This window comes from Triturus cristatus, chromosome 5_2 (assembly GCF_964204655.1).
Source record: "Triturus cristatus chromosome 5_2, aTriCri1.1, whole genome shotgun sequence".
Taxonomy (NCBI): domain Eukaryota; kingdom Metazoa; phylum Chordata; class Amphibia; order Caudata; family Salamandridae; genus Triturus; species Triturus cristatus.
This window is the reverse complement of record NC_140588.1, coordinates 534,543,998-534,566,025: the sequence shown is the minus strand read 5'-3', so window position 1 is coordinate 534,566,025 and position 22,028 is coordinate 534,543,998. Positions and strand designations below refer to the sequence as shown.

The following is a 22,028-nucleotide window of genomic DNA, read 5'->3' as shown; positions in this document are numbered from 1 at the left end:
GCAGGGAAGTCACTGCTTGGTGGTAGGGGAGCTGCGGGTGTTATTACCCCGGCCTCTGCCCTTGTTGTTGTTGTTACCCCTGCAACCTCCCCTAAAGAATCCTTTGGAAAAGGAGCTCTGATTGGGGCTTTTGTAGGATGAGGATGGTTGCTCTGGTGTGTTGGCTTTAGAGCCACCTCTATAAAAGGAGCGTCTAAATGAGCCTCTAGGAGAAGATAACTGCAAGGCTCCCATAGACTTAGCAGTTTCTTTGTCGTTTTTCATCTTTTCTAAAGATGTGTCCACTGCAGGTCCAAAGAGGTGCTCTTGGTCGAAGGGCTGATTAAGGATACTGTTTTGCACTTCTTGTTTAAATCCAGATATCCTGAGCCAGGCATGTCTGCGTAACAATACGCTAGTATTGACTGCGCGAAAAGCAGTGTCTGCTGCATCTAGAGAACATTTGATTGTTGTATTTGTGATCAATTTGGCATTCCTGTATGAGGTCATTGGCTTTATCTTTGTATTCGTCAGGTAGATGTTGAATGAGGTTATCCAGCTCATCATAGTGGGCCCTATCATACCTTGCCAAGAGAGCTTGTGTGTTGGCTATTCACCAATAGTTTGCAGCTTGAGACGCCATACGTTTGCCTGATGCGTCTAATAATTTGGATTTCTTATCTGGAGGCGGGGTGTCACCTGAACCTTGAGAGTTGGCCCTTTTGTGTGCATTGGCTACTACCAGGAAATCTAAAGGAAGCTGACCCTTAATGTATGTGGGGTCACAGGGAGCTGCTTTGTATTTTTTGTCTATCCTAGGGTTAAGAACCCTAGCCCTAACAGGGTCCTTAAACACTTCTGGTGCGTGTTTAATTAGGCCTTTTAACATTGGTAGGACGTGGGAAGATTTTTGGAGCTAAGCAAAAGTTTCTAAGAGAAAATCCTCCTCTACAGGATCTGAATGTAAATTTACCCCATGATATGTGGAGGCCCTATTGATTAGTTGGGCAAAACCTACATTATCGTCTGGTGGGGATGGCTTAGAGGGATAAAGATCCGGGTCGTTGTTTAAGTCAGGATCTGTATTATTTGTCCCTCCATGGATCTGGCTCCTGTGGGGGATCATCGTTATCATCCATATCTTGTGGAATTATATTATTATCCCATTGTCCGTCCCATCTCCATTATCACTATCCTCTGGTTGTGAGAGTGGAAAAGTATGTTCTGGAGAGTGTACTAGAGACATAAGTAGATTGGGATCAATAGGTGGAGGAGGAGGTGGAGGGGTTGGAGAGGTGTTAGTGCCCATGTCTATTCTTTTAGCTGGAACCGGTGCATCTTGCAAATGGTCCGGTTTCCTTTTTTTAAGTTGTTTGGAGACAATATGACCAGTCTTTGGATGGATATAAATTGTTTTCTGGTTTGGATCCGGGACAAAAAGTTCTTCGGAGCCGGTGTTCTTTTTCGTTGCTGAAGATTTCTCCCTATGAGGAGTCTTAGACTGTTTAGGCATAGGGATAGTGTCCGGTTTAGAACCCTTTTCTGTCTCCGAAGACTTCGGTGTCGGTTGTTTCGGCTCCGGAGTCTTTTGCTTCGGGGGTTTAGCTGTCAAAGGTTTTTCCCTGGAGTGTTTCGGCTCCAACGTTTTCGGTGTCAAAGTTTTTCCCTTTTGCTTTGGCTCCGAGGGTTTGTCCTTCAGCTGTTTCGGCGCTGAAGGGTTTTCCGGTGCCCATGGAAGAGGGCGTGGTATATCGGCGCCTTTGGACTTCGGTGCCGAAGGTGTTTTTTCGGTACCGGAGTGTGGTTGGGTCGAGCCCGATCCGAAAGGCCATTCTTTGCTTTTCATAGCCGGGCCCGAGGGTGGGGCATCTGAACTGTTCGACCGGTGTGGACCTGGGCCATGTGGCGAAGGTGTTACGGGAGCCTTTAGTAGGGCTTGGGTGGGGCAGGGGGTCTCAGTACTCACGGTCTGCTAAGCTGGGGTGACTGCGTCTTCGACGTCGGAGTCATCTGCTTCGGAGACTGAGACCTGTTCCTCCTGGGCTTGTTCCGGATGGCTGTCGGGGCCTGGATGGAAGATGTCCGGAATGAAGCCGCTTCCTCTGGACATTTCGCGGCATCGAGCCAGACGATCACAAATGGTCTTCTTAGACTTGAAAGATAGAGAAGCCTCACAGGTATCCTCTTGATGTTCTGGAGAGAGGCAAAGATTACACACTGGGTGTAGGTCCGATGTGGGAATTTAACACCACACTAGGGACATTTCTTGAAGGGAGTCTGTTCCATCGACTTCTGTTGGGATCGGCACGGATAGGCCCAACGGCCCGCGTCGAAGTTTATCTAGGTTTTTTCGATTCTAGAAGATGCGCTTTGAGAAAGGGAAACGCGATCGAGACAATACCGTCCAGTGGTAGGTGATTGCGCGTCAAAGGGGGTTTCGATAACGACAGCGACCCAGAGCGCAGCAAGTCACAGCCGAACCCGAAAAAAAACAATCTGGGGATGGATCCGATGCCCATGCGCACTGTCATCATCAGGAGTAGTCACCTATCTTGTGACCAAATATTTCTCGACAAAAACAAACTGCAAACGTCCAAGCCCAACACCAGATGGAGATCTATGCTAATGTATGCAATCTACAGCTCATATGTCTCGAACATTTTTTTTCCATTCCATCGACTGTTCAATGATGATATGCATTGTTCCAATGTGGACTGTGCAGGATCTATCTTTGCGGAAGGCAGCTTGCCGGTCTCGCAACTGAGCGTCAACTTGTTCCTTCATTCTGTTCAGGATGAATGTTGAACACTTTGCCTGTGGTTGATAGAAGAGTTATCCCTCTGTAGTTTGCGTAGTTACTGAGGTCACCTTTCTTGAAGATCTTGATGATATATCCCTCCTTTCAGGGATCTCTGGCTTTCACCACAAGTGCAAAGTTAGTGTAGTAAGAATATGATGGTAGAATACCAAATATTATATTTGATGGAGGGCAAGCAAGGTGGGCATAAGAATGAAATATGTATTTTTGTTTCTTTCAGGGGCTGGGCTGTTTGTGAGCAGGGTGGTGATGAGATAGACACCAGGTACGTTAAGTAATGTGTATAGGTGGCCCATTTCCCAACAATGACCACACAACAACCACATGTTCAAGGAAACAGCATAGCTTTGAGGGGGAGCTTACAAAAAGTACATGAGCAAGTTATCAGTCTGAGCTTCCTTCTCGATGTTCCAAGCAAAAAAATAAAACTCACATCCCCACTGTTGGTTGGGCCCGGTCCATATACACTTCTCTATGTTACCTTCTTCCCATCATTATTTTTAGCTGTGTTTTTTTCCAGAACTCCAGTGCCCAATCCAGAACCCACATTCACTAATCTGTAAAACAAATTCCTTAGTAGCTAAAGGCCCTGCACTGAAAAACCTAAAACAGTGCTTGGTCGCACAACTGCCTTCCGTTTACTTAGCCAGAGCTAAAAAAAAATAAAAAATCAATACCCAAATAAATGTAAAAATAGTTCACAATACATTAGAACCAGACCAATTAACAATACAAGATTTGGTTGAATTACCTGAATTAACCCTGGCACAATCTCCGGTAGTAGCTGAGCCAGCACCTCTTTCGAAACTCTTTCCGTCACCTTGGTTTGCATTTTGATTGCTGCCAAATTGATGGGATAGTCTGCTGTCTGTATTATCGGACAGAGTACTTTAATGCACTGGTCTGGGCTTATGGACGTAGCCAGAGTACCAGCAGCTTCTTCTGCAGCTCTTACCACCTGAAACGATTGTCATAAATAGCAGATAAATGATCTCTTTAAATGGCAACAAAAAACACTACGTGCCATCTGTAACAATGCTGGGGTATATACCAAGTTCTCTCAGCCGACTCATCATGATGGAAATATCCTAGCCTCAAAATGATGCCCCTAAAACATGCACCGATGCTGTCATGACATGTAGTGCCATTTATCAAGGTGCAGACGGTTCCCAGACCAGCGTGTGCGAGTGGACGCCTGGAAAGGTACAATTTACTTCTCTAACTTCCTGCAGAAGGTAGATGGTCCCTTTCTGCCCTGGGCCCGTGAAACTGAGGCACTTGCTTTAGCATAGAGGTCCAGCTGGTAGGTTAATTGGGCTGTAGCACCATGGCCTGATCAACCCTACGTGATACCCTCAGACAGCAAAAATCTGTTATGGAAGGCAACTGTAGGTACCAGTGACACTAGCTCTGGTAGAAGCTGTTCTCCGGCAGAACAACGAAAGCAAGCGCCAGATAAAGGACACCTTTTATTGTGGTGTTATTGTTATTATCACTTCTATTGCTTTTTTAATATTTATTTTTGACTGTTGGCGTTACGTAATACTGTATTTGCAGGTCACGGATTTATTTACCAAATTTGCTGGCTAGTGTGCACATTTGTTTTCACGAGCTCACTCCTGCAAATTCATCACATGAGGAAATGAGCCGACTCCAATATTAGCAAAAGGCAGTGTAGCTTCTAATACAACCATTACAGACTGCCCTATGTAGAGTGGTAACTTATGTTGTGTCTAGTCTATATTTTTGGCAACTCAGATACCTGGGGGGTGGGGAAGCGACTGCTCAATGGATTTTTATGAGGGGCTTTGGTATGGGGGTGATACCTTTGTCAACACACCACATTTGGAACACTTAAGAGAAAAGCAAGCATTGAAGACAGGGAGAAATATGGCGTACTTGCCCTTTGACTTACATTTCAAGAAAGGATTCAAAGGAGGCGGATTGACATGAAAAGGTTTAGTGATATCAACATGTTTTCAGGTGAGCTGGTGCGGTGTTAGAAGAACTTATAGAATAATGAACAAGATTTAAGTCAGGCCACTATTTTGTAACCATCATTTCAATAATCAGTCTGCTGTAATATATTTATTTATAATGATTGTTATTTTCACCAGTATGGATGAGAAAAGTGCAACAGTATGTTTGAAGAGAGATGGGTTATAGTATGATTGTGTGAAGGTTGGAGAGTAAGATTGTGCATGAATTGTTTTTTGTGTAATTATTTATAATGACTATGTATCTGTACAAAAAGAATATATGATAGAAATAGAGTTATCTTTTTACTTTTTTTATTAGAACAATAAATAATATATTTTTCAATTTGATGTATTTTTTGTCTCTCTGATTGTCCTGGTATGTGCCTCTAGTTTGTGATAAGAATCATTAATTGCCTGAGTTCTTTCTTTGTCAATTAGAAGAAAAGAAACCTATGTTCACAAGTTGTAGGGCAGTGCTTTCTCGAAGAGCTCTATTCAATGCAGGGAATAGATATACCCAGATGGCCATGAATGCTTTGGTTAAGAGTGTCACTAACTGTGTGCAAAGGGGGTGACTTGTCTTGCAGGCTCCACAGCATAAATCAGGCAATTAGTCCTAACCTGTGTACAAGACAATACTATCTCCAGCAGCTTCCTTACCACCTTTATTATTGTCGGGCATCCAAGACTCTTGTAACAGAATAGATATATGGTCTGAGGTTGTCAGCCTCTGAGACAACATTCTCATCCTCAATGAGGTTATGGAAAGAAACTCTTCACGTCAACAAGAGTCAGTTTATTATTATTCTTGGCCTCACATAACAAGTGAGAAAGATATAGGTAGAACAGAGCCAGGCCGACGTCTGGCACAGCAATAAAGGAATAAATGGAGTACAAAGCCAAAGAACGGACCAATGCAGCAAGGATGGAAAGTGATGTGGGGGGCACTGAGAGGGAGACATTCACTTTTTGCTATGAGTGCTGTTGGGGCTGCAGTTCAAAGCAGTGGCGGCTCCTCCACTAAGGTGGAGGAGCGTCGCCCCTCTGCTTTTAAGCAGTGTCACTAAAGGAAAAATAAAATGATAATAGCTAAATTATTATCATTTTATTTTTTCCCTGTTGGGTCAGCTTTGCGGGTGGGGCGGGGCTGCTCTGCTGACAGAGGAGGGGAGGAGTGGTTTGCACTCCCTAAAGTGTGCATGAATGTTTGGCCTGCCTAACATTCATGTGCACTTTGCATGTTCTCCACCCAGACTGCATTACAGCCTACATGAAGAACATACCCAGGCCCCTATTCCCTTGCTAAGCACCGAACTATGGCACTCAGGCCAATCACCATGCTTCATTGCAGCAATGTGATTGCCTCAGGGGAGCCTGGGTGCTTACCAATCACAATGCTGCAATGGAGCTGTTGGGAATGGCCCTTTTTGCAGGGTCACCCCTGAACTTTTTGCCTTCCTCCTAGTCTTTTTTCTGACCTGGTGTTTGTGGTTTTAGGACTCTGGACACTTTAGCACTGCTGTCCAGTGTAAAGTGTGTGTACTCTGTGGTAAACATGGTAAGATTGGTCTACACCTGTTTGGCGTATGTCAGTCCCTAATAAAGCGGTATCTCAGATACCCAGGGCCAGTAAATTAAATGGTACTGCTGGGCTTGCAGCGCTGCTTGTGCCAGCCACCAAAGTAGACTTTCAAACCAGTCTCAGGCCTCTGCCATTGCAGGGCTTGTGCGTGCAGTTTACTGCCGCTGTGATGTGGCACATAAAGTGGGTGCCACGTCTGTGACTCCCCTTTGACTACATATCAGTCACCCCTAAGGTAGGCCCTAGCTAGCCCTATGGGCAAGGAGCATTGTAGGTAAAAGGTAGGACATGTACCTTAACTATGTGGCATGTCCTGATAGTGACAAACAGCCATTTTGTTTTCTAACTGCTGTGAGCGCTGCCCTCTCATAGGAATGCAATGGGGATTCCCTGATAAGTGTTTCAGTGGTAATTTCTAATATGAGAGAAGCAGTGTGGTCAAGTTTAATATGTTTGGAATAGTAATAATAAATGCTGCGTAATGGTGTACGCAGACTCATTATCACTATTTTAGAAATGCCACTTTTAGAAGTTAAAGACACACAATTGATGGACGGAATGCAGAACAAATCAAAACATTCACCCCCAGTCAAGAGATCTTGGTTAAATCCATCATTCTTTTGCTCACCATGCCACCCCAGTTTAGACCTGGCCATATGCAAATCAGTCTTGACCCTTCGCCTCATGGGAACAGTCCAGCCCGAATTCCAGTGGCACAGTGAGCCCAGGACCCACGAAGGATTTAGGCCCAGTTCTCTGTACTGGGGTGAATGTATGACATTGTTCTGCATTCTGTCCATCAATAGTTCTTTTTACTTTTGTGTTCTATGGGTCTTTGTGCTTAACTGATGTGTATTGCATGTCTGGCTCTGGAGTGACAGGGACTGGGGAGGTGCCTTGGCTCCAGAGGGGCTGGGTGAGTCAGCGCTAGGCTGAATAGGCAGATCTGCATTTGGAGTAGTGGGAGGAGTAGCGCCTGACCCTGAATAGGTCTGTGCCTGCCTTGTACAATGCTGGCTCCGCCCCCTTGTGGTGTGTCTGGGCCAGGACCTACACTGACAATGAGGGTGTTTGAGCGCTGTATACAAATATTAAGTGCCCCCCAGAACTGGGCTGGACCGGGTGCAGATCCCTAAGAACAAAGACATTACCAGTATAAATACTGGGGCTGTGACTCCATGAAAGTTGTTGCTTACTTGGAGCTGAGAGGCTGAAGGACTGCTGGGCAAGGAGGAACTGCTGTGGGACCCAGCTGCTGCTACCTGGGGGTCCCTACATGCTGGCCTGCCTGTGCCCAGCTCTGCCCTTGGTGGCATTGGACTTTCCCCCTGGTTTGCTGGGGAGCTGCCTGCCATTACGCCAAAGAAGCACGCTCTGAAAACACTGCGAGGCGTGAGGGAGGTGATCTGCTGAAAGCGCGGGCTGAGCGCTTTTGCTTCCTTGCCCTCACTGTGCCCCTAGCACTGTGCCTGTGTGCCAGGAGCATGTGGTGGGCATTTTTAGATCTATATTCCTTTGAGCCATAAAGGGGGTACTCCTGCCTTCCAGCGCCCAGCGAGCGCTCGTGATTTTATATCCATGGCCGGTAGGAAGGGGCCGCAGGAGCATAGGAGACTTCACACCGAGAATCAGCCGAGGCCGGAAGTCAGGCAGTGAAGGCCTGACTGAAGGAGGGGCTGACCAGAGAAAGCAGCGCCGAAGAGGAAGCCAGGCAGAAGTTTGCCTGGTTGTAGGCAGAGTCCCACGAAGAGGATCACGTCTGGAGCCACTTGAAGGCTCCGTGCTTGGGGAAAGCAGTGCTCCCTCTCTACCGGCCCATACAGGAAGGAGGAAGCCGAAAAGTGCCCAACAGGAGGGAGCAGCGTCTCCCGGTCAGACACAGCTGAGGGCTACACGGTCCACAGAAGGCTTGAAGACTTCGCTATGCGTTTCCCGATGGTTCGGCACCACGGCACTGATGGAATTGGCCAGACCTCATCAAAGGTGACGGAGCCCGCAGAGATGCCCCGGTGAGTGGGGCTGGAGAGGGCACAGGGTTGGTGCTGACTGATTGCACCAGGAGGAGGGCATTGCGGGGTGAGCCCAGGACAGGGCACCCGCGTGGGAACACTGACTGGTGGGGCGCAAGGCCCTAAGGCTTTGTATGCACCTGGACAGTGTTAATATGGTGCACTGTTGAGCTAATGTAATTAATGCATATTGTGGTTTATGCTTAATGTACCGTGATTTATGCATAATAGGTTTATACCTAATGTGGATACATAACGTGTTTGTGCCTAAATGCTAATGCCAGTAGCTGCTAGTTGTTTTATATTTACTACTTGCATTCTAATGGTTCTGAAAGTGGCCCGATTGTCCCTCTCCTGTTTCTAATCCCCTGTAAAGTATATCCTAGTGCCAGGTGGCACATTGTATGTTTGTGATTATGATCTAATGTGTTTATGAGTAATACAAAGGCAATTTTTTATATAACCTTTGGTGGGGTTTCCTTTGTGGTGTGCCTAGTGTGTTGCTACTGTGTGTGTTGCACAAACGCTTTACACATTGCCTCTGGGATAAGCCGGATTGCTCATGCAAAGCTACCAAGGGGGTGAGCAGGGGTTATTTTTGGTGTGTAACTCCCTTGTCCTGACTAGAGTGGAGGTTTCTGCCTGCCTTAGGCGCGTGCCCTAGCCAACAAGAAATCCCATTTCTAACAAGAGTGTTGCGATTGGCTCAGGGGGGCCTGGGTGCTCTGTTCCCGAGAGGACGATGGCAAGACGCGGTGAGGAGGTAAATATGTTTGTTCTTTACACCCTCTCCCGGCTCCCACACTCCCGTCCTCCACTCCCCCACCCCGCTATATGCCAGCCACCGATGGTTCAAAGTCAACTTAGGTGGCAATGCACCTTATTGATAAACACAAAGTAACAGAAACATATACTGGAAAATCTCCTGGAGTTGTGGGATTCAGAATCAGTGCTGTAAGTGAAAAAAGGAAATGACAACACAGTAGTGGGGGTACCTTCATGACACCTACGTATCACTTTTAGCACAAGCTTGAAATCAAAGGAAGTCAAGTATCTTGGAAAACACATTATAAAAGACAGACCTCCTACGGAGCGAGGCATTCCCATTTTCACCAATTGTTCCTACCCTCAGGTCTACATTATGAGAGCTCCAGCGTGTAGGGGTTAGTTCTGGTGGTCCCACTGGAGGTGCAGAATTAACAAGGCTCACAGGTTGAATTCTGAGAAGGACTGCAATTAAAAAGAATAATTGCAAGTTCTCCTCTGCAGTTTATCCCAAGACTATGTCTACTTCTAAAAGCCAAAACCCCTGGGGAAATATGGCAGGTCTGAGTTGACTTTACGCACCTCTGAAACTCCCAATAGGGCCAGTAACAGGTTACTAAACCAATCATCATTTATGAGCTCCTCATAACTATGGTGTAAAAACTCTAAAAACAGCATATTGTGGCATATAAATGCACACATCAATTTACGTTTATTATACGAAATTCCAATGTGTCCAGGCTCCACCTCAAGAACAAGTTACTTACCTTCGGTAAAGATATATCTGTAAGAAACATTAGTTATAGATCCCTTGCCTTACAATCTCCCCCAGGCGTGAGACTGGATCCGGAAAGTTTTTCGTCAGCAATACCCCTGAACGTCGGAAGGTGGCGTTGGTCGACTCCACGTTCGTCGTCGTGGTTGCCAGGATGACGTAGTGGTAGCTACACAGACGCTGCCCTGGCACACTGACGTCAGGTCTGTACATGACTTTTCACGCCAGAAGCGCAGAGCCATGCAAGACACTGACCAATGAGGCACAACACCAGGGCCCTGAAAGGATGTCCTTAGCCCTAGAAGTGAGTTCGCAGAACGGGGAGGATGGGTGGGGTTTTAAGGAATCTATAACTAACCTATGTTTCTTACAGATATATCCTTACCGAACGTAAGTAACTTGTTCATCTGAAAGAAACCGTTAGTTATAGATTTCTTACCTTAGAAAAGATACCCCAGCAATACCAACCCTGGAGGTGGGTCTGTGAACTAAGTTCACACCAGAAAGTCCTGGAGAACAGAACGGCCAAAGAAGCAGTCTCTCCGGACTTGGCTGTCCAGGCAGTAGTGTTTCGTAAACGTGTGCAGAGATGCCCATGGAGCTGCCTGACAGATGTCATTAAGGGGGACTCCTTGTCCCAAAGCAATAGTAGCTGCCGTCGCCCTGGTGGAATGGGCGTGCAGCCCCACTGTAGGCTCCTTCTTAGCAAAAGAATAGCAGGCTTTGATGCACAGAACGACCCACATGGAGATAGTCTGTTTGTGCACGGCCCAACCTTTCTTAGCGCTCACCTAACCAACAAAGAGCTGGTCGTCCACCCGGAATTGTTTGGTGCAATCCAAGTAGAAAGAAAGAGCATGTTTTGGATCGAGATGGTGGAGCCTCTCTACCTCTTTCGAAGGATGTAGAGGCGGAAAGAAGGTGGGCAGAGTGATGATTTGGCCAATGTGGAAAGAAGTAACCACATTGGGAAGAAAATAAGGTCTAGTTCTAAGGACTACCTTGTCCGGATGGACAGCCAGAAAGGGAGGCTTGGAAGCCAGAGCTTGCAGCTCAATCCCAACGCGTGCATAGGTGATGGACACCAGAAAAGCAGTTTTCAAAGTGAGACGTCTGAGAGGACAGTTATGCAGTGGCTCAAAGGGAGCGCACATAAGATATGTTAGAACTAAGTTCAAGTCCCATAGGGGCATTACGAAGGGAACAGGAGTTAAAAGATGAGTAATGCCCTTAAGAAATCTATTTATAACAGGGGACTTGAAAAGAGAAGGCTGATCAGGGATCCTGAGGAAGGCTGAAATGGCCGAGAGGTAACCCTTAAGAGTGCCCAGAGCAGAGCCCTGCTGGGCCAAAGAAAGGAGGAGCAAGAGAACCTCAGAAAAGGGATACACAGCCTTGGCTGTGCACCATGCCACAAATTTATTCCATCTGCAGCCGTATACCGTCTTAGTGGAGGGACACCTGGCTGCCAAGATTACATCACAGATTCGGGAGGCAGGCCAAGCGACGTCAACTGCCGCCGCTCAATCTCCAGCAAGGAGGTGGAGGCTGGACAGGTTTGAGTGGAGGACCGTCCCCTGCTGCTGTGACAGAAGATCCTCCCGAAGAGGCAGTCGGATCGGAGGATCGATGGCCATAATGAGCAGCTCGGGATACCAGACTCTTCGTGCCCCATCCGGAGCCAAAAGAATGACTTGGGCCTGGTCGCGCTTGATCTTCTTCAGCACTCTGGGCAGAAGTGGTATAGGCGGAAAGGCGTATAGAAGACAGCAACTCCCCTTGCGACGAAAAGCGTTGCCTAGCGAGTGCCGCCTTGGAAATTCCAATGTGCAGAATTGCTGTCATTGCTCGTTCTCTTCGGTGGCGAATAGATCTAACCAAGGCTCTCCCCACTGCTGAAAGAGACCTTGCACCACCTAAAGATGCCATTCGTGATTCATCATGCACCTGCGGCTGAGTTCCTCTACCCTGACATTCAGTGAACTTGCCAAGTGTTGAACCACAAGGGATATGCCCTGATGTTCCAGCCATGTTCAGAGGTGGAGGGCCTCTTGACATATGGTCCACGACCTCACCCCACCTTGATTGTTGCAGTACCACATGGTGGTGGTGTTGTCCGTGAACACCTGCACCACTCTTCCCCGGACAGAGGGAAGGAATGCTTTGAGTGGAAGATGGATCGCCTGAAGCTCCAGCAGGTTGATGTGCAGCCCCGACCCCGCCAGAGACCAGAGGCCTCTGATCTCTGCCTCTCCCATGTGGCCACCCCATCCCAGAAGGGATGATTCTGTCACCACTGTGTGTTCTGGTTGGGGAAGGGAGAGGGATCTGCCGTTCACCCAATCCTGTTTCGTGAGCCACCACTGCAATTGTCGTGTAGTGCCCTCCGAGATCTGGACGCAATCGGACAGATTCCCCTGATGCTGCGCCCATTGGAACTTCAGGTCCCACTGAAGAGCCTGCGTATGCCACCTGGCATGATCGACCAGCAGGATACAGGAGGCCATGAGGCCCAGCAGCCTCAAGGTCATCCTGACCGAAACCCGGGATTGGGGCTGAAAGATCGGAAACATAGCCCGAATATCCCGGACTCGCTCTTCGGCAGGATAAAGCCGAAACTGCGTCGTGTTCAGAACCGTTCCGATTGAAGAGGAGCTTCTAAGAGGTGGTCAGTTTTGACTTCGGCACATTGATGGAGAACACCAGCGAATACAGGATGTCGGCCTTAGTCTGGAGGTGGGAAACGACAGCCTGTGGCAAGCCCGCCTTCATCAGCCAATCGTCGAGATAGAGGAAGACTGGAACCCCTGATCTGCGCAGATGAGCTGCGACCACCGCCATTACTTTCGTGAACACCCGACGGGCGCTGGTACGGCCAAAGGGGAGCACAGTAAACTGAAAGTACTCGAAGCCTACCGGGAACCACAGGTAACGCCGGTGGGCCGGCAGGATGGGGATGTGAAAGTAAGCGTCCTGCAAGTCCAACGCTACCATCCAGTCTCCAGGGTCTAGGGCAGACAAGATCTGAGCAACCGTCAACTTCTTGAATTTCTCCTTCCGGAGGAAGCGGTTGATGTTCCTGAGATCCAAAATAGGACGCAGGCCTTTGTCCTTTTTGGGTACCAGAAAGTAGTGAACATGACCTACTTATGGGGCAGGAACGTGCTCGATGGCACCCTTCGCCAAGAGTGCCGAAACTTCCTGTTAGAGAAGGGCCAGCTGATCCTCCGGCATGCGATGGTACTGAGGTGGCATGGAGAGAGGGGTAGTCTCGAAGGGGAGGGAGTAGCCCTTTCAGACTATTTGCAAAACCCACCTGTCTGACGTGATGTTGCGCCAGTGGGGGAGGTGATGGCAGATCCTGCCACCCACTGGTGTTTGGTGGCCCTGAAAGATCAGACTAGGATGGTTTGGAGGCTGCTGCAGAGGGGGCTGTGGTGGACTGCCCGCCCGCTGGCCCCCATAACCACGCCGGTGGTTCCCACGTCCCCATGAGCGCTGGTGCTAAAACAGCTTGTGCCGGCCTGCTGCTCTGAGCTGGACGTCACAAGGCACCCCTTCCGTAGCCACCAAAGGGGCAAAAGGCAGACTGCCCAGGGCGAGTGGTGGAGAGGCCCAAGGACCTGGCAGCAGACCGAGAGTCCTTAAAGCGCTCTAGCGCATTGTCTGCCTTGTCGCCGAAAAAGGCGACGAACATCAAAGGGAATGTCCATAAGGGTGGATTGGACATCCCCGGAAAAACCAGTCGAACGCAACCAGGCGTAGCGTCGAAGGGCTACTGATGTGGAAATCGTCCTGGCACGTGCGTCGGCGGTATCCAGCCACAGCGGATGGTAAACATCGCTGCATCTCCACACGGCAACTGCACAGGAGAGTACGGCCTGGGCCTCCTCCGGGCACTGAGGCAGCACCTGTGCCACCATATCCCACACAGAGGGGTGTAACGGCCCAACCGACATGTGGTGTTTACCGATTGCAGTTTCAAGCTGGCGGAAGAAAACATTTTCTTCCCAAGGTGGTCGAGCTTTTTGGATTCCCTTTATGGTGGTGCGGTAGGGAAGGCGCCTTTAGTAGTGGAGGCTTGAACCACCAACCTCTCAGGGGTGGGGTTTTGGGAGAGGAAAGTGGGTTCACCCGGGGTCGGGCGGTGGCGTCGTGCAATCATCCTGTCCACAGGAGCCACTGTGTTGGGCCTGGACCACGTGCCCACAAGGACGTCCGTGAGAATTCATTACACGGCGGCAGAGGCTCCGAAGAGCTTGCTGCTGGTTGAAGGACCTCTGTCAGGAGGTTAGTCCTGACTGCCACCGTAGGTAGCTCGAGGTAGCGAGACTCGGCCGCCCTACGCAACACCACTGCGTATGACGCTCCCTCCTCCGTAGCCACGGTAGGAGACAACATGCCAAGGTCTGGTGAGGTATCCAGACCGCTGGCTTCCCCCAGTTCCTCTCACAAGTCCGGTTCGTACACCAACTGGTCGGTTAAAGGGTTCCCAGACCCCTCCCAGTCCTCCTCACCCTCCTCTGGCTGCCAATCTGGTCTCAAAAAGCCAGGGTAGATCAGGGGCACAAATGTACCCACCGCCGTCAGATCCGGCATCGGTCCGACTCCGTGTCTACCTCGAGGTGGAGGCCGTGGTCAACGTCGGCTGGAATTGGCGCCGGGGAAGGCGTAACGAGGTCGACCACCGCCAATCCGGATCCAGGCCTAGATCCAAGGGGACCCTGGGGCGCCGAAGCTGCGAAAGGCCCAGGGCCCCCAGCCGAGTCCGTGGGGCCCGAAGGCACGCCCACAAAGTCGGACTGCCCAAAGATGGCATGCATCGCTTCGTAGAACTAACTAAGCTGGGCAGGGGGCGCTCCCGGTCCCAGGAAGGGGGGTAAACCCAGAGCCGACCCTACGGACTCTGTACGTGGAGCCCCGGGCAGGGCACCACCCGCATCCCTTGTCGCGGGTGGTCCGACGGATGGGGAGAAGTCAAAGAGAGACGATGCTTCTTCGACTTCTTTTTGTGCTTCGACTTACCTGACCCCAAGTGCGAAGACTTAAAAGATGAATGGTGGTGGCTGCGCGACCGGTCCCTCGACTTCCTCCGCGTCCAGGACCTCGAATGGCACGGCGCGACTGCCAGGCCTAGAGTAGCTTTCGGGACTGCTCCCGCAAAGACTTCGGGCCATGGTCCGGCAGTCGGAGCACAACTTGGGGTCGTGGTCGCACTCCAGGCAGTAGAGGCACATGCGGTGCGGATCCGTCACCGACATCAGTCGGGAACAGGAACTGCAAGCCTTAAAGCCGGGCATCCCTTGTGCACCAAGAGTCGTGAGGACTCGAAAAACAATTACGTTGACAAAAAAGCTCAGTTAAAAAATGACTAGGGGTACCGCTCTCTCCGGAGCTGCGCTTGCTGGCGTGGAAAAAGAAAGAATTGACGTCAGCACGTGTGGACAGCGTCTATGCAGCTACCGCAACGTCATCCAGGTGACCACAAACGCGGAGTCGACCGACGCCACCTTCCGACGCACAGGGGTACTGCTGATGAAAAACTTTCCGGATCCAGTCTGTCGCCTGGGGAGATTCTAAAGTAAGGAATCTATAACTAACTGTTTCTTTCAGATTTCACTATTACCAAATGTCATACCATAGAACAGTTCGCCTGGTCGAATTATATACAAACACATTTGAACACCCATAGGCCACAGATAAGAGGTAAGCCAGAACAATAAGTACACTTTTTTATTAAGTTTCTTTATACAAAGAGACCTAGAAACAGCAGAAAAGTTCCAAGGATGGCCCACTTCTATTGAACATGCAAAGTTCTGCTTTCCCCCCAAAACTATTTACCTCGATGCACATTACAAAGAACATATTAACATTTCAGGTTGACTGGCCTTGTGTCCTTACCTCCTTATGAGGATCCTTATGCGCCTCCAGTGTCTTCATAATGGTTAACTCCGCATAATTCTTGAATCTGGCTGGTTGATACCTCAGAATTTCTCTTAGGACCCGCAAAGCCAAAGCTCGGATTGAGTACTAAAGTTTATAAAGTAATTGCAAGTATTATTTTCTCTCAATAAGTATTCAAGTTACAACATTAAACATTAAATAGTCCCACTTAACTTTAGATTTGAGTAAGTCTAATATTAGTAGTAGTTCTGACTAGGACTCATACTAGAACCAGGTTTTCACAAAGTTTAACAATAAGGATAATTCTTCATGATGCTTTTATGTTTTTGACAGGGTCACTGCAGCGGAAATGCAAAACACTACCTGAAGATACATCAAAGCAACCAAGTTTGAGTGTCAAACTTGAAAAAACACAATGGTTATCAAATTTGTCACAGTCTAATGCACTACATGTTAGACAAATAGGATTTTAATGAATACAAACAAAGCAGACATTCTGGCAACTCAAAACTTAAACAAAAAAGAAGCATGTTTCTGCTCCTTTTCATTTAAACAAAAGTTTAGCATTTCTATGACACTTCAGGAGTAAATGATGATGACAAAGTTTAACTGCCATTTCTGGGTTCTTCAGGGGGGAAATTGTAAAGGTAATGTTTGAAATGTAATTTGGATGCTTTATTGTCTGTTAATGACAACTCCAGGTGAGACAGTGCTAAACAGACATCCCTATTAAAATGGAATAATTTAGAATCATTGCATGACCAGGAATAGGTACAGCTTAGAGATGCTCCAAAGAATCTAAAGAATCGTAAGGGATTTTTATAATATGCTACTAAAAATACAGTGTCACAGAGAATACAAGAAAAGGAAACTACAATATGTTCTCAATATACACTTGTATGGCTTGTGTTAATTTATTCATCTGCATTGTTGCCCATCAAACCCAAAAGTTGTTGATAAATCCAAATCGTAAGAATATGTATGCCTACTTGGAATAACTAATCCCATGATAGGGGTTTCAGTGGTTTCTGAACCTTACAATGGATCTTGTGCATCACTCAAACTCTAACCACCTCTGGGTCCTTAGATTATTTAAAAGATTTAGTTCAAGATAAATAGGAAAATGGTGGAATTCCAGCCTCAGCTCACTCCACATAACAGACGATCATCACCAGTCACACTTGAGTTTAACCACTCCTGCGAAAAGGGTAACAGTGATAGAACGCCTACAGAACAACAAGTGCTAATGGCTAAATGCTGATCCTTTGGCAAATGTGGGATTATCTCAGGAAGAACCAATTTTGAAGGAGAAATATAGGGACTCCACAGGGAATCGGTAGGCAGGCTTGTTAAATTTCTGAAGAACAGAGACAATGAAGACTATCCAGAAGCTACTACAACCACCCTAAGAAGGAGAAACAATACAAAACACATCTGGAGAAGGAAGAAAAGCAAACACCAAGTAGGCCGAGATAAAGATGATACAAACAAGGCGGCCAGGGGATCACTGCGGGTGACTGTTTTTGAAAGAGCCCTGCCAAACGCACTCCACCTCAACATAAATGCCAGAATGGAGGAGACAGAGAAAGCAGTCAAGACAGAGGGGATGGTGTCAGGTACCCTGAATAGTGCGAACCAACCACTTGGATAAACAGAAAAAAGTCTTGAAGATTTAGAGAAAGTCAGCAAAGAATGTGAGTTGCAGGGGTTGGAGCGGAGGTATGAGAGCGCACCTGACCCCTCTGTGCTTGCACTCATTAAAGAGAAAGTTGCAGAATATAACGCTGTGGCAGACCAAAATGTCCGTCACTTGTCCCGAAGAAGCATGGCCAGATACTATGGGGAGGGTAGCAGGCCGGGCAGAGCACTAGCGGCCCGTATTATGGAACCCCGGGGTGGCGCGTACATGGTTAGTTCGCTCACAGTTGATGGTGTCGCCCATCATGACACCCCCAATATTTTGCAAGCCTTTGCCGATTTTTATCAGGACATGTATGCTCATCGCCCGGCTGCAGATGAAGCTGAATTACAGCAATACCTGGATGACATTGCGTTAGTGTGGCTCTCTCTGGGGCAGCAGGAATTTTTAATGCACCCGCTCACCCTTGGTGAAATACGGGATGCTATAGCCGCTCTCCCTAATGGTAAATCCGCTGACGATCTGCCAGCGGAGTTTTATAAAACCTATGTTGACATTCTTGCCCCGTGCTTGCTCCAGGTTTATGAGGAGGCTTCTGAGACAAAATGCCTGCCCCCAACGCTGCGTGAAGCACTGGTGGTCACCCTTATCAAATCGGGCAAGCCGTCTGACAGATGTGATTCCTACCGACCACTGTCCCTAATCAACACAGATGTTAAAATTTTAGCTAAAGTCCTGGCGACCAGATTGCAGCTGATTCTACCGGTCATGGTTCTGCCAGACCAATCTGGTTTCGTGCCTGCTCGTTCCACCTCCCACAATCTTAGAACGCTCTTTGCGGTTATGCATGTCTTGGAACCTACGTTGCCTGCGGTGGCGGTGCTTCTCGACGCCGCTAAGGATCTCCTGGTCCTACATGCTTGCAATTTTACATCGTATGGGGGTGCCCTTTGTCTTCACTAATTGGATCAAATTGCTCTACACTTGCCCTACAGCCCGAGTGAGGATTAATGGTCATGTATCTCATCCGATTCCTATTCATCGCGGTATGCGTCAGGGCTGCCCGCTCTCCCCATTACTGTTTACGCTCATACTTGAACCTCTGGCCTGTATCTTGAGGCAGCGTTATTCCCGGGCGGCGTTGCAGTTTCTTCAATGCCCTCTGGCAGTCTCCATGTATGAAGACGATATGGTGCTATATGTGCGTGAGCTGGCCCTTCATTTGCCCCCCCTCCTCCGGGAGTATGTTCGCCTTGAGTGGTTTTCAGGGCTCGGTATAAACTGGTCCAAGTCCATGATACTGCCCCTTACAGACTGTACGTCTCCAATTGATCTAGAATTTCCTCTGGTGTGGTGTACTGATGCAGTGAAATATCTGGGTGTGTGGTTGCACCGCGATCCCCAAAAGGTGGTGTGAGCCAACTATGGAGTGGCTGTCACACGTCAGGTCGCCCGCTGGATTAAGCTGCCCTTTTCTTTCGCTGACCGACTAGCCTTAATAAAAATGGTAATCCTCCCCCGCTTTTTGTATCTATTTTTAAATATACCGATACATCTGTCACGTCACTTTTTCAACTCCCTTCGATCACTTTTACATTGGCGTGGGGGGGGGGCAAAAAACCTCATCTCAAGTGGGAAACACTTACGCTCCCTTATGAGCTGGGTGGCTTTGCGGCGCCTGATTTTCAGTTATACTACTTGTGCGCGCAAGCCCACTTTGCGTATTATTGGCAACATGACCCTGCTTATATTCCCCATGTGGCAGTTGAGGCTGGGGCGGTGCATCCCATACCACTCAAGGCCATGATTGTTAATACTCACACAGTGTTCGAAAAGGGGGAGTTTGACACAGTTCAGACCACGGTTAAGGCATGGCAGGAGTTGGGTAGGCGAGCGCAGAAGCTGCCACTTTATGCGCCCAGTATGCCTCTGCTTCATCATACCTGTCTCTCGGTTACCACTGAGGTGGGTGCTCTGCGGATCCTCAGAGGCATGAACTTGGTGACCATGAAAGTAGTGTACCCCGGGGGCCGGTTCATTGCCTCAGCATCCTTAGCTGCTGACGGCCCTCGCACCGCTATGCAACTCTTCACCTACACCAAGATTGTGGTCGGCCATGCGCTGGCTGTATTCGCAATTTCCTGCGGAGCCGCCTGCGCTGGAGGCACTGCAATTCTTTTACACTACTCCCTCGCGGGTGAAACTGGTCACTAGACTATATCGGATATCACAGAAGGAGGCAGCTACTTCCATTGTGGTGGCATTGCATAAATGGAAAGCAGTATTGCCGCGCGTTTTGGCTGAGGTTGAGTGGGTGGGCTGCTGCCGCCTAACTGGGCACTTGACATCGAAAGGGAATCTGCGAAGGGTTCACTTTAAATATATACATCAGCTGTATTATACGCCTGCCCAATTGCATCGATATGGTCTACGTGACTGCCACCTGTAAACGTTGCGGAGCCCCTGACGCTGATTTTTATCATTTGGCATGGGTTTGTCCCAAGGTGTTCTCATATTGGGGTGATGTTGTAAAGATTATGCGCCTAATGGTTGGGCTTCCTTTGGTCTGTTGTCCTCAATTATGTCTCCTAGATCTTCTTGCTGATGTTAAGGCCTCCCGTAGAAGATTTGTGGCCATTGCGTTGCTGGTGGCCAAACAGAGGGCCTCCATATGTTGGGAGAGTAGGCTGGCCCCCACTACCAAACTGTGGCTGCAGGACTTGACCTACTGTCAAGAGCAATTGGTCTGTTATGCTGAGGAGCTGCCTGCCCCATCACGGCCACAGGATATTTGGTCACCCCTCACGACCTACTTACTGTCTGTGCCCACTATCTAATCTCCTGTTCTTTCGGATAATGCGATGGACATGTTAATATATGACTATGCTGCACTGTACCCCCTTATCCATGCCTCTCTCCCTTGTGTTCCGACTGAAATGCTTATTCTATGATTGTATGCATGCTCTTGACCTGCTCTCAATGGATTCTGCATTATTGTGTAATGTATCGATACCCACCTTTGCATCGTGTACAGTACTTCTTGTGGTGTTTGTTTGTTGAGAAATGATCAAGAAAAAAAAAAGAAAAAAGAAAAAAAAGGATCTCTGTAGGCCTGATTTAGTGTGGTCCATGATCACTGTCTTCTGCATACTGCAGGATTGGGAGTTGTGACAGTCTTACCCTGGGTGTAACTAGGCTGGCACCTTCTAATGCGTTGCCCAGGTCAGCAGTGTAAAGGTTGAAGAGAAGGGGGGCGTGCACACAGCCCTGTTTGGAGCTGTTATTGATTGGGACTGTGGCAGCTGCTCTGGTGGGGCCTGTTTTTATACAGACCCAGGTCCCATGGTGTAAAGGTGTTGTTGCTATTAGGAGCAAGGAGAGGACCCCCCCCCCCCATGCTGTTTGTTTTTTTGCGCGCCCCGGACCACCCTGTCAAAAGCTGCACTGTAATTGATGAAAAAGCTGAAAGGTGGCTGTTTGCTCCGTATTCTTTGGTGCAACAAGTAGGCTATTGCAGTGGTGTAATTGATTGTGGAGCTTGTCTGTCTAAATTCTTACTGAAAGTATGGAAGAATGCGGTTTTCTTTCACCCAGGCCTCCAAGTCCACTAAGCAGGGTTTGTGCGTATGCCTTTATTTCCAGGTCTATAAGGGCAATAAGTCAGTAGTTTGCAGGGTTTGAATGATTACCCTTTATATAAATTAGAAAGTGGATGGACCCTTTCCAACGAGTTTGGGATCATTGCAGTGGTGAAGGCGTGGTTAAAAAGCAGTGTCAAAATTCAAACCCAGAAGTCTTGTGCGGCTTTAAAAACTGATGCAGGGAGGCCGTAAGATACAGGGGCAACATCTCCCCTCACTTTCAATATTACAGTTGTGATGAAGGTTTTGGTGAAGGGAAAGGATGACTGTGCGAGGCTGTCTGATGCTGGAGCGGTCTGGTTGGACGTTATTTCGTTCACCTGATCATCAGTGTATAGTAGCTGTACATTAGTAATCTACTCCCTTTCTGTCATGCCATTTTCCGCGGTCTGGGCGAAGTTGCTGAGGCTGTTTATGTGTTTCCAGAAGGAGAAATGAATTCTCTCTTGTAGAATGGTACATATCTTGAGCCATTCTTCCTCGACTTTCTTGAATTTTGATTGACAGATTGTCTGCCTGCGAGCTGCTCTGTATACGGGGATCAGTTGTACCAGGTTGTTTCTTGCCTCGTCTGTTGGCTTCTAAGGATCTTCGAAGATTACGTTTGCTTAAAACCAGTTCCTAAGATGTTGGAGTGGATGTTGGGCAAGAAGGATGACCTTTCTGGGAGCCAGCCCCAGTCCTCCCCCTAGAGATGTGAGAAGGTCTGCCAGGAATTCATCCGAGTGCTCCGGCAGTGGAGGTGTGCTAGATGGCATGTCAGCGGCCTGTTTGATGCAATCCAAATATTTAACTTTTCTCTGAAGCTGTCTTTCCATTCATTTCTGAGGTAGACTTTTTGATGGTCTACCCTGGTTGGTTCACCCAAAAGGAGTAACTGAGGCGAGTCCTTGGTGGCTAACTGCAGTATCGCAAGCAAAGATCTATGGTCAATTTC

At 48.3% G+C, this 22,028-nt stretch overlaps 1 protein-coding gene across 38 annotated transcripts in view; it reads right to left on the bottom strand.

Annotated features, from left to right (window-relative positions):
- Positions 1–22,028, bottom strand: part of CLASP2 (cytoplasmic linker associated protein 2) — a 1,832,463-nt gene that overhangs the window by 68,394 nt on the left and 1,742,041 nt on the right. For all 38 annotated transcript variants that reach the window (XM_085607571.1, XM_085607579.1, XM_085607573.1 and 35 more), the window contains 2 exons: positions 15,809–15,937; positions 3,549–3,755 (listed from right to left, as the gene is read on the bottom strand). In XM_085607571.1, the coding sequence (XP_085463697.1) occupies positions 3,549–3,755; positions 15,809–15,937 (336 nt within the window). The remainder of the gene's footprint in view (positions 1–3,548; positions 3,756–15,808; positions 15,938–22,028) is intronic.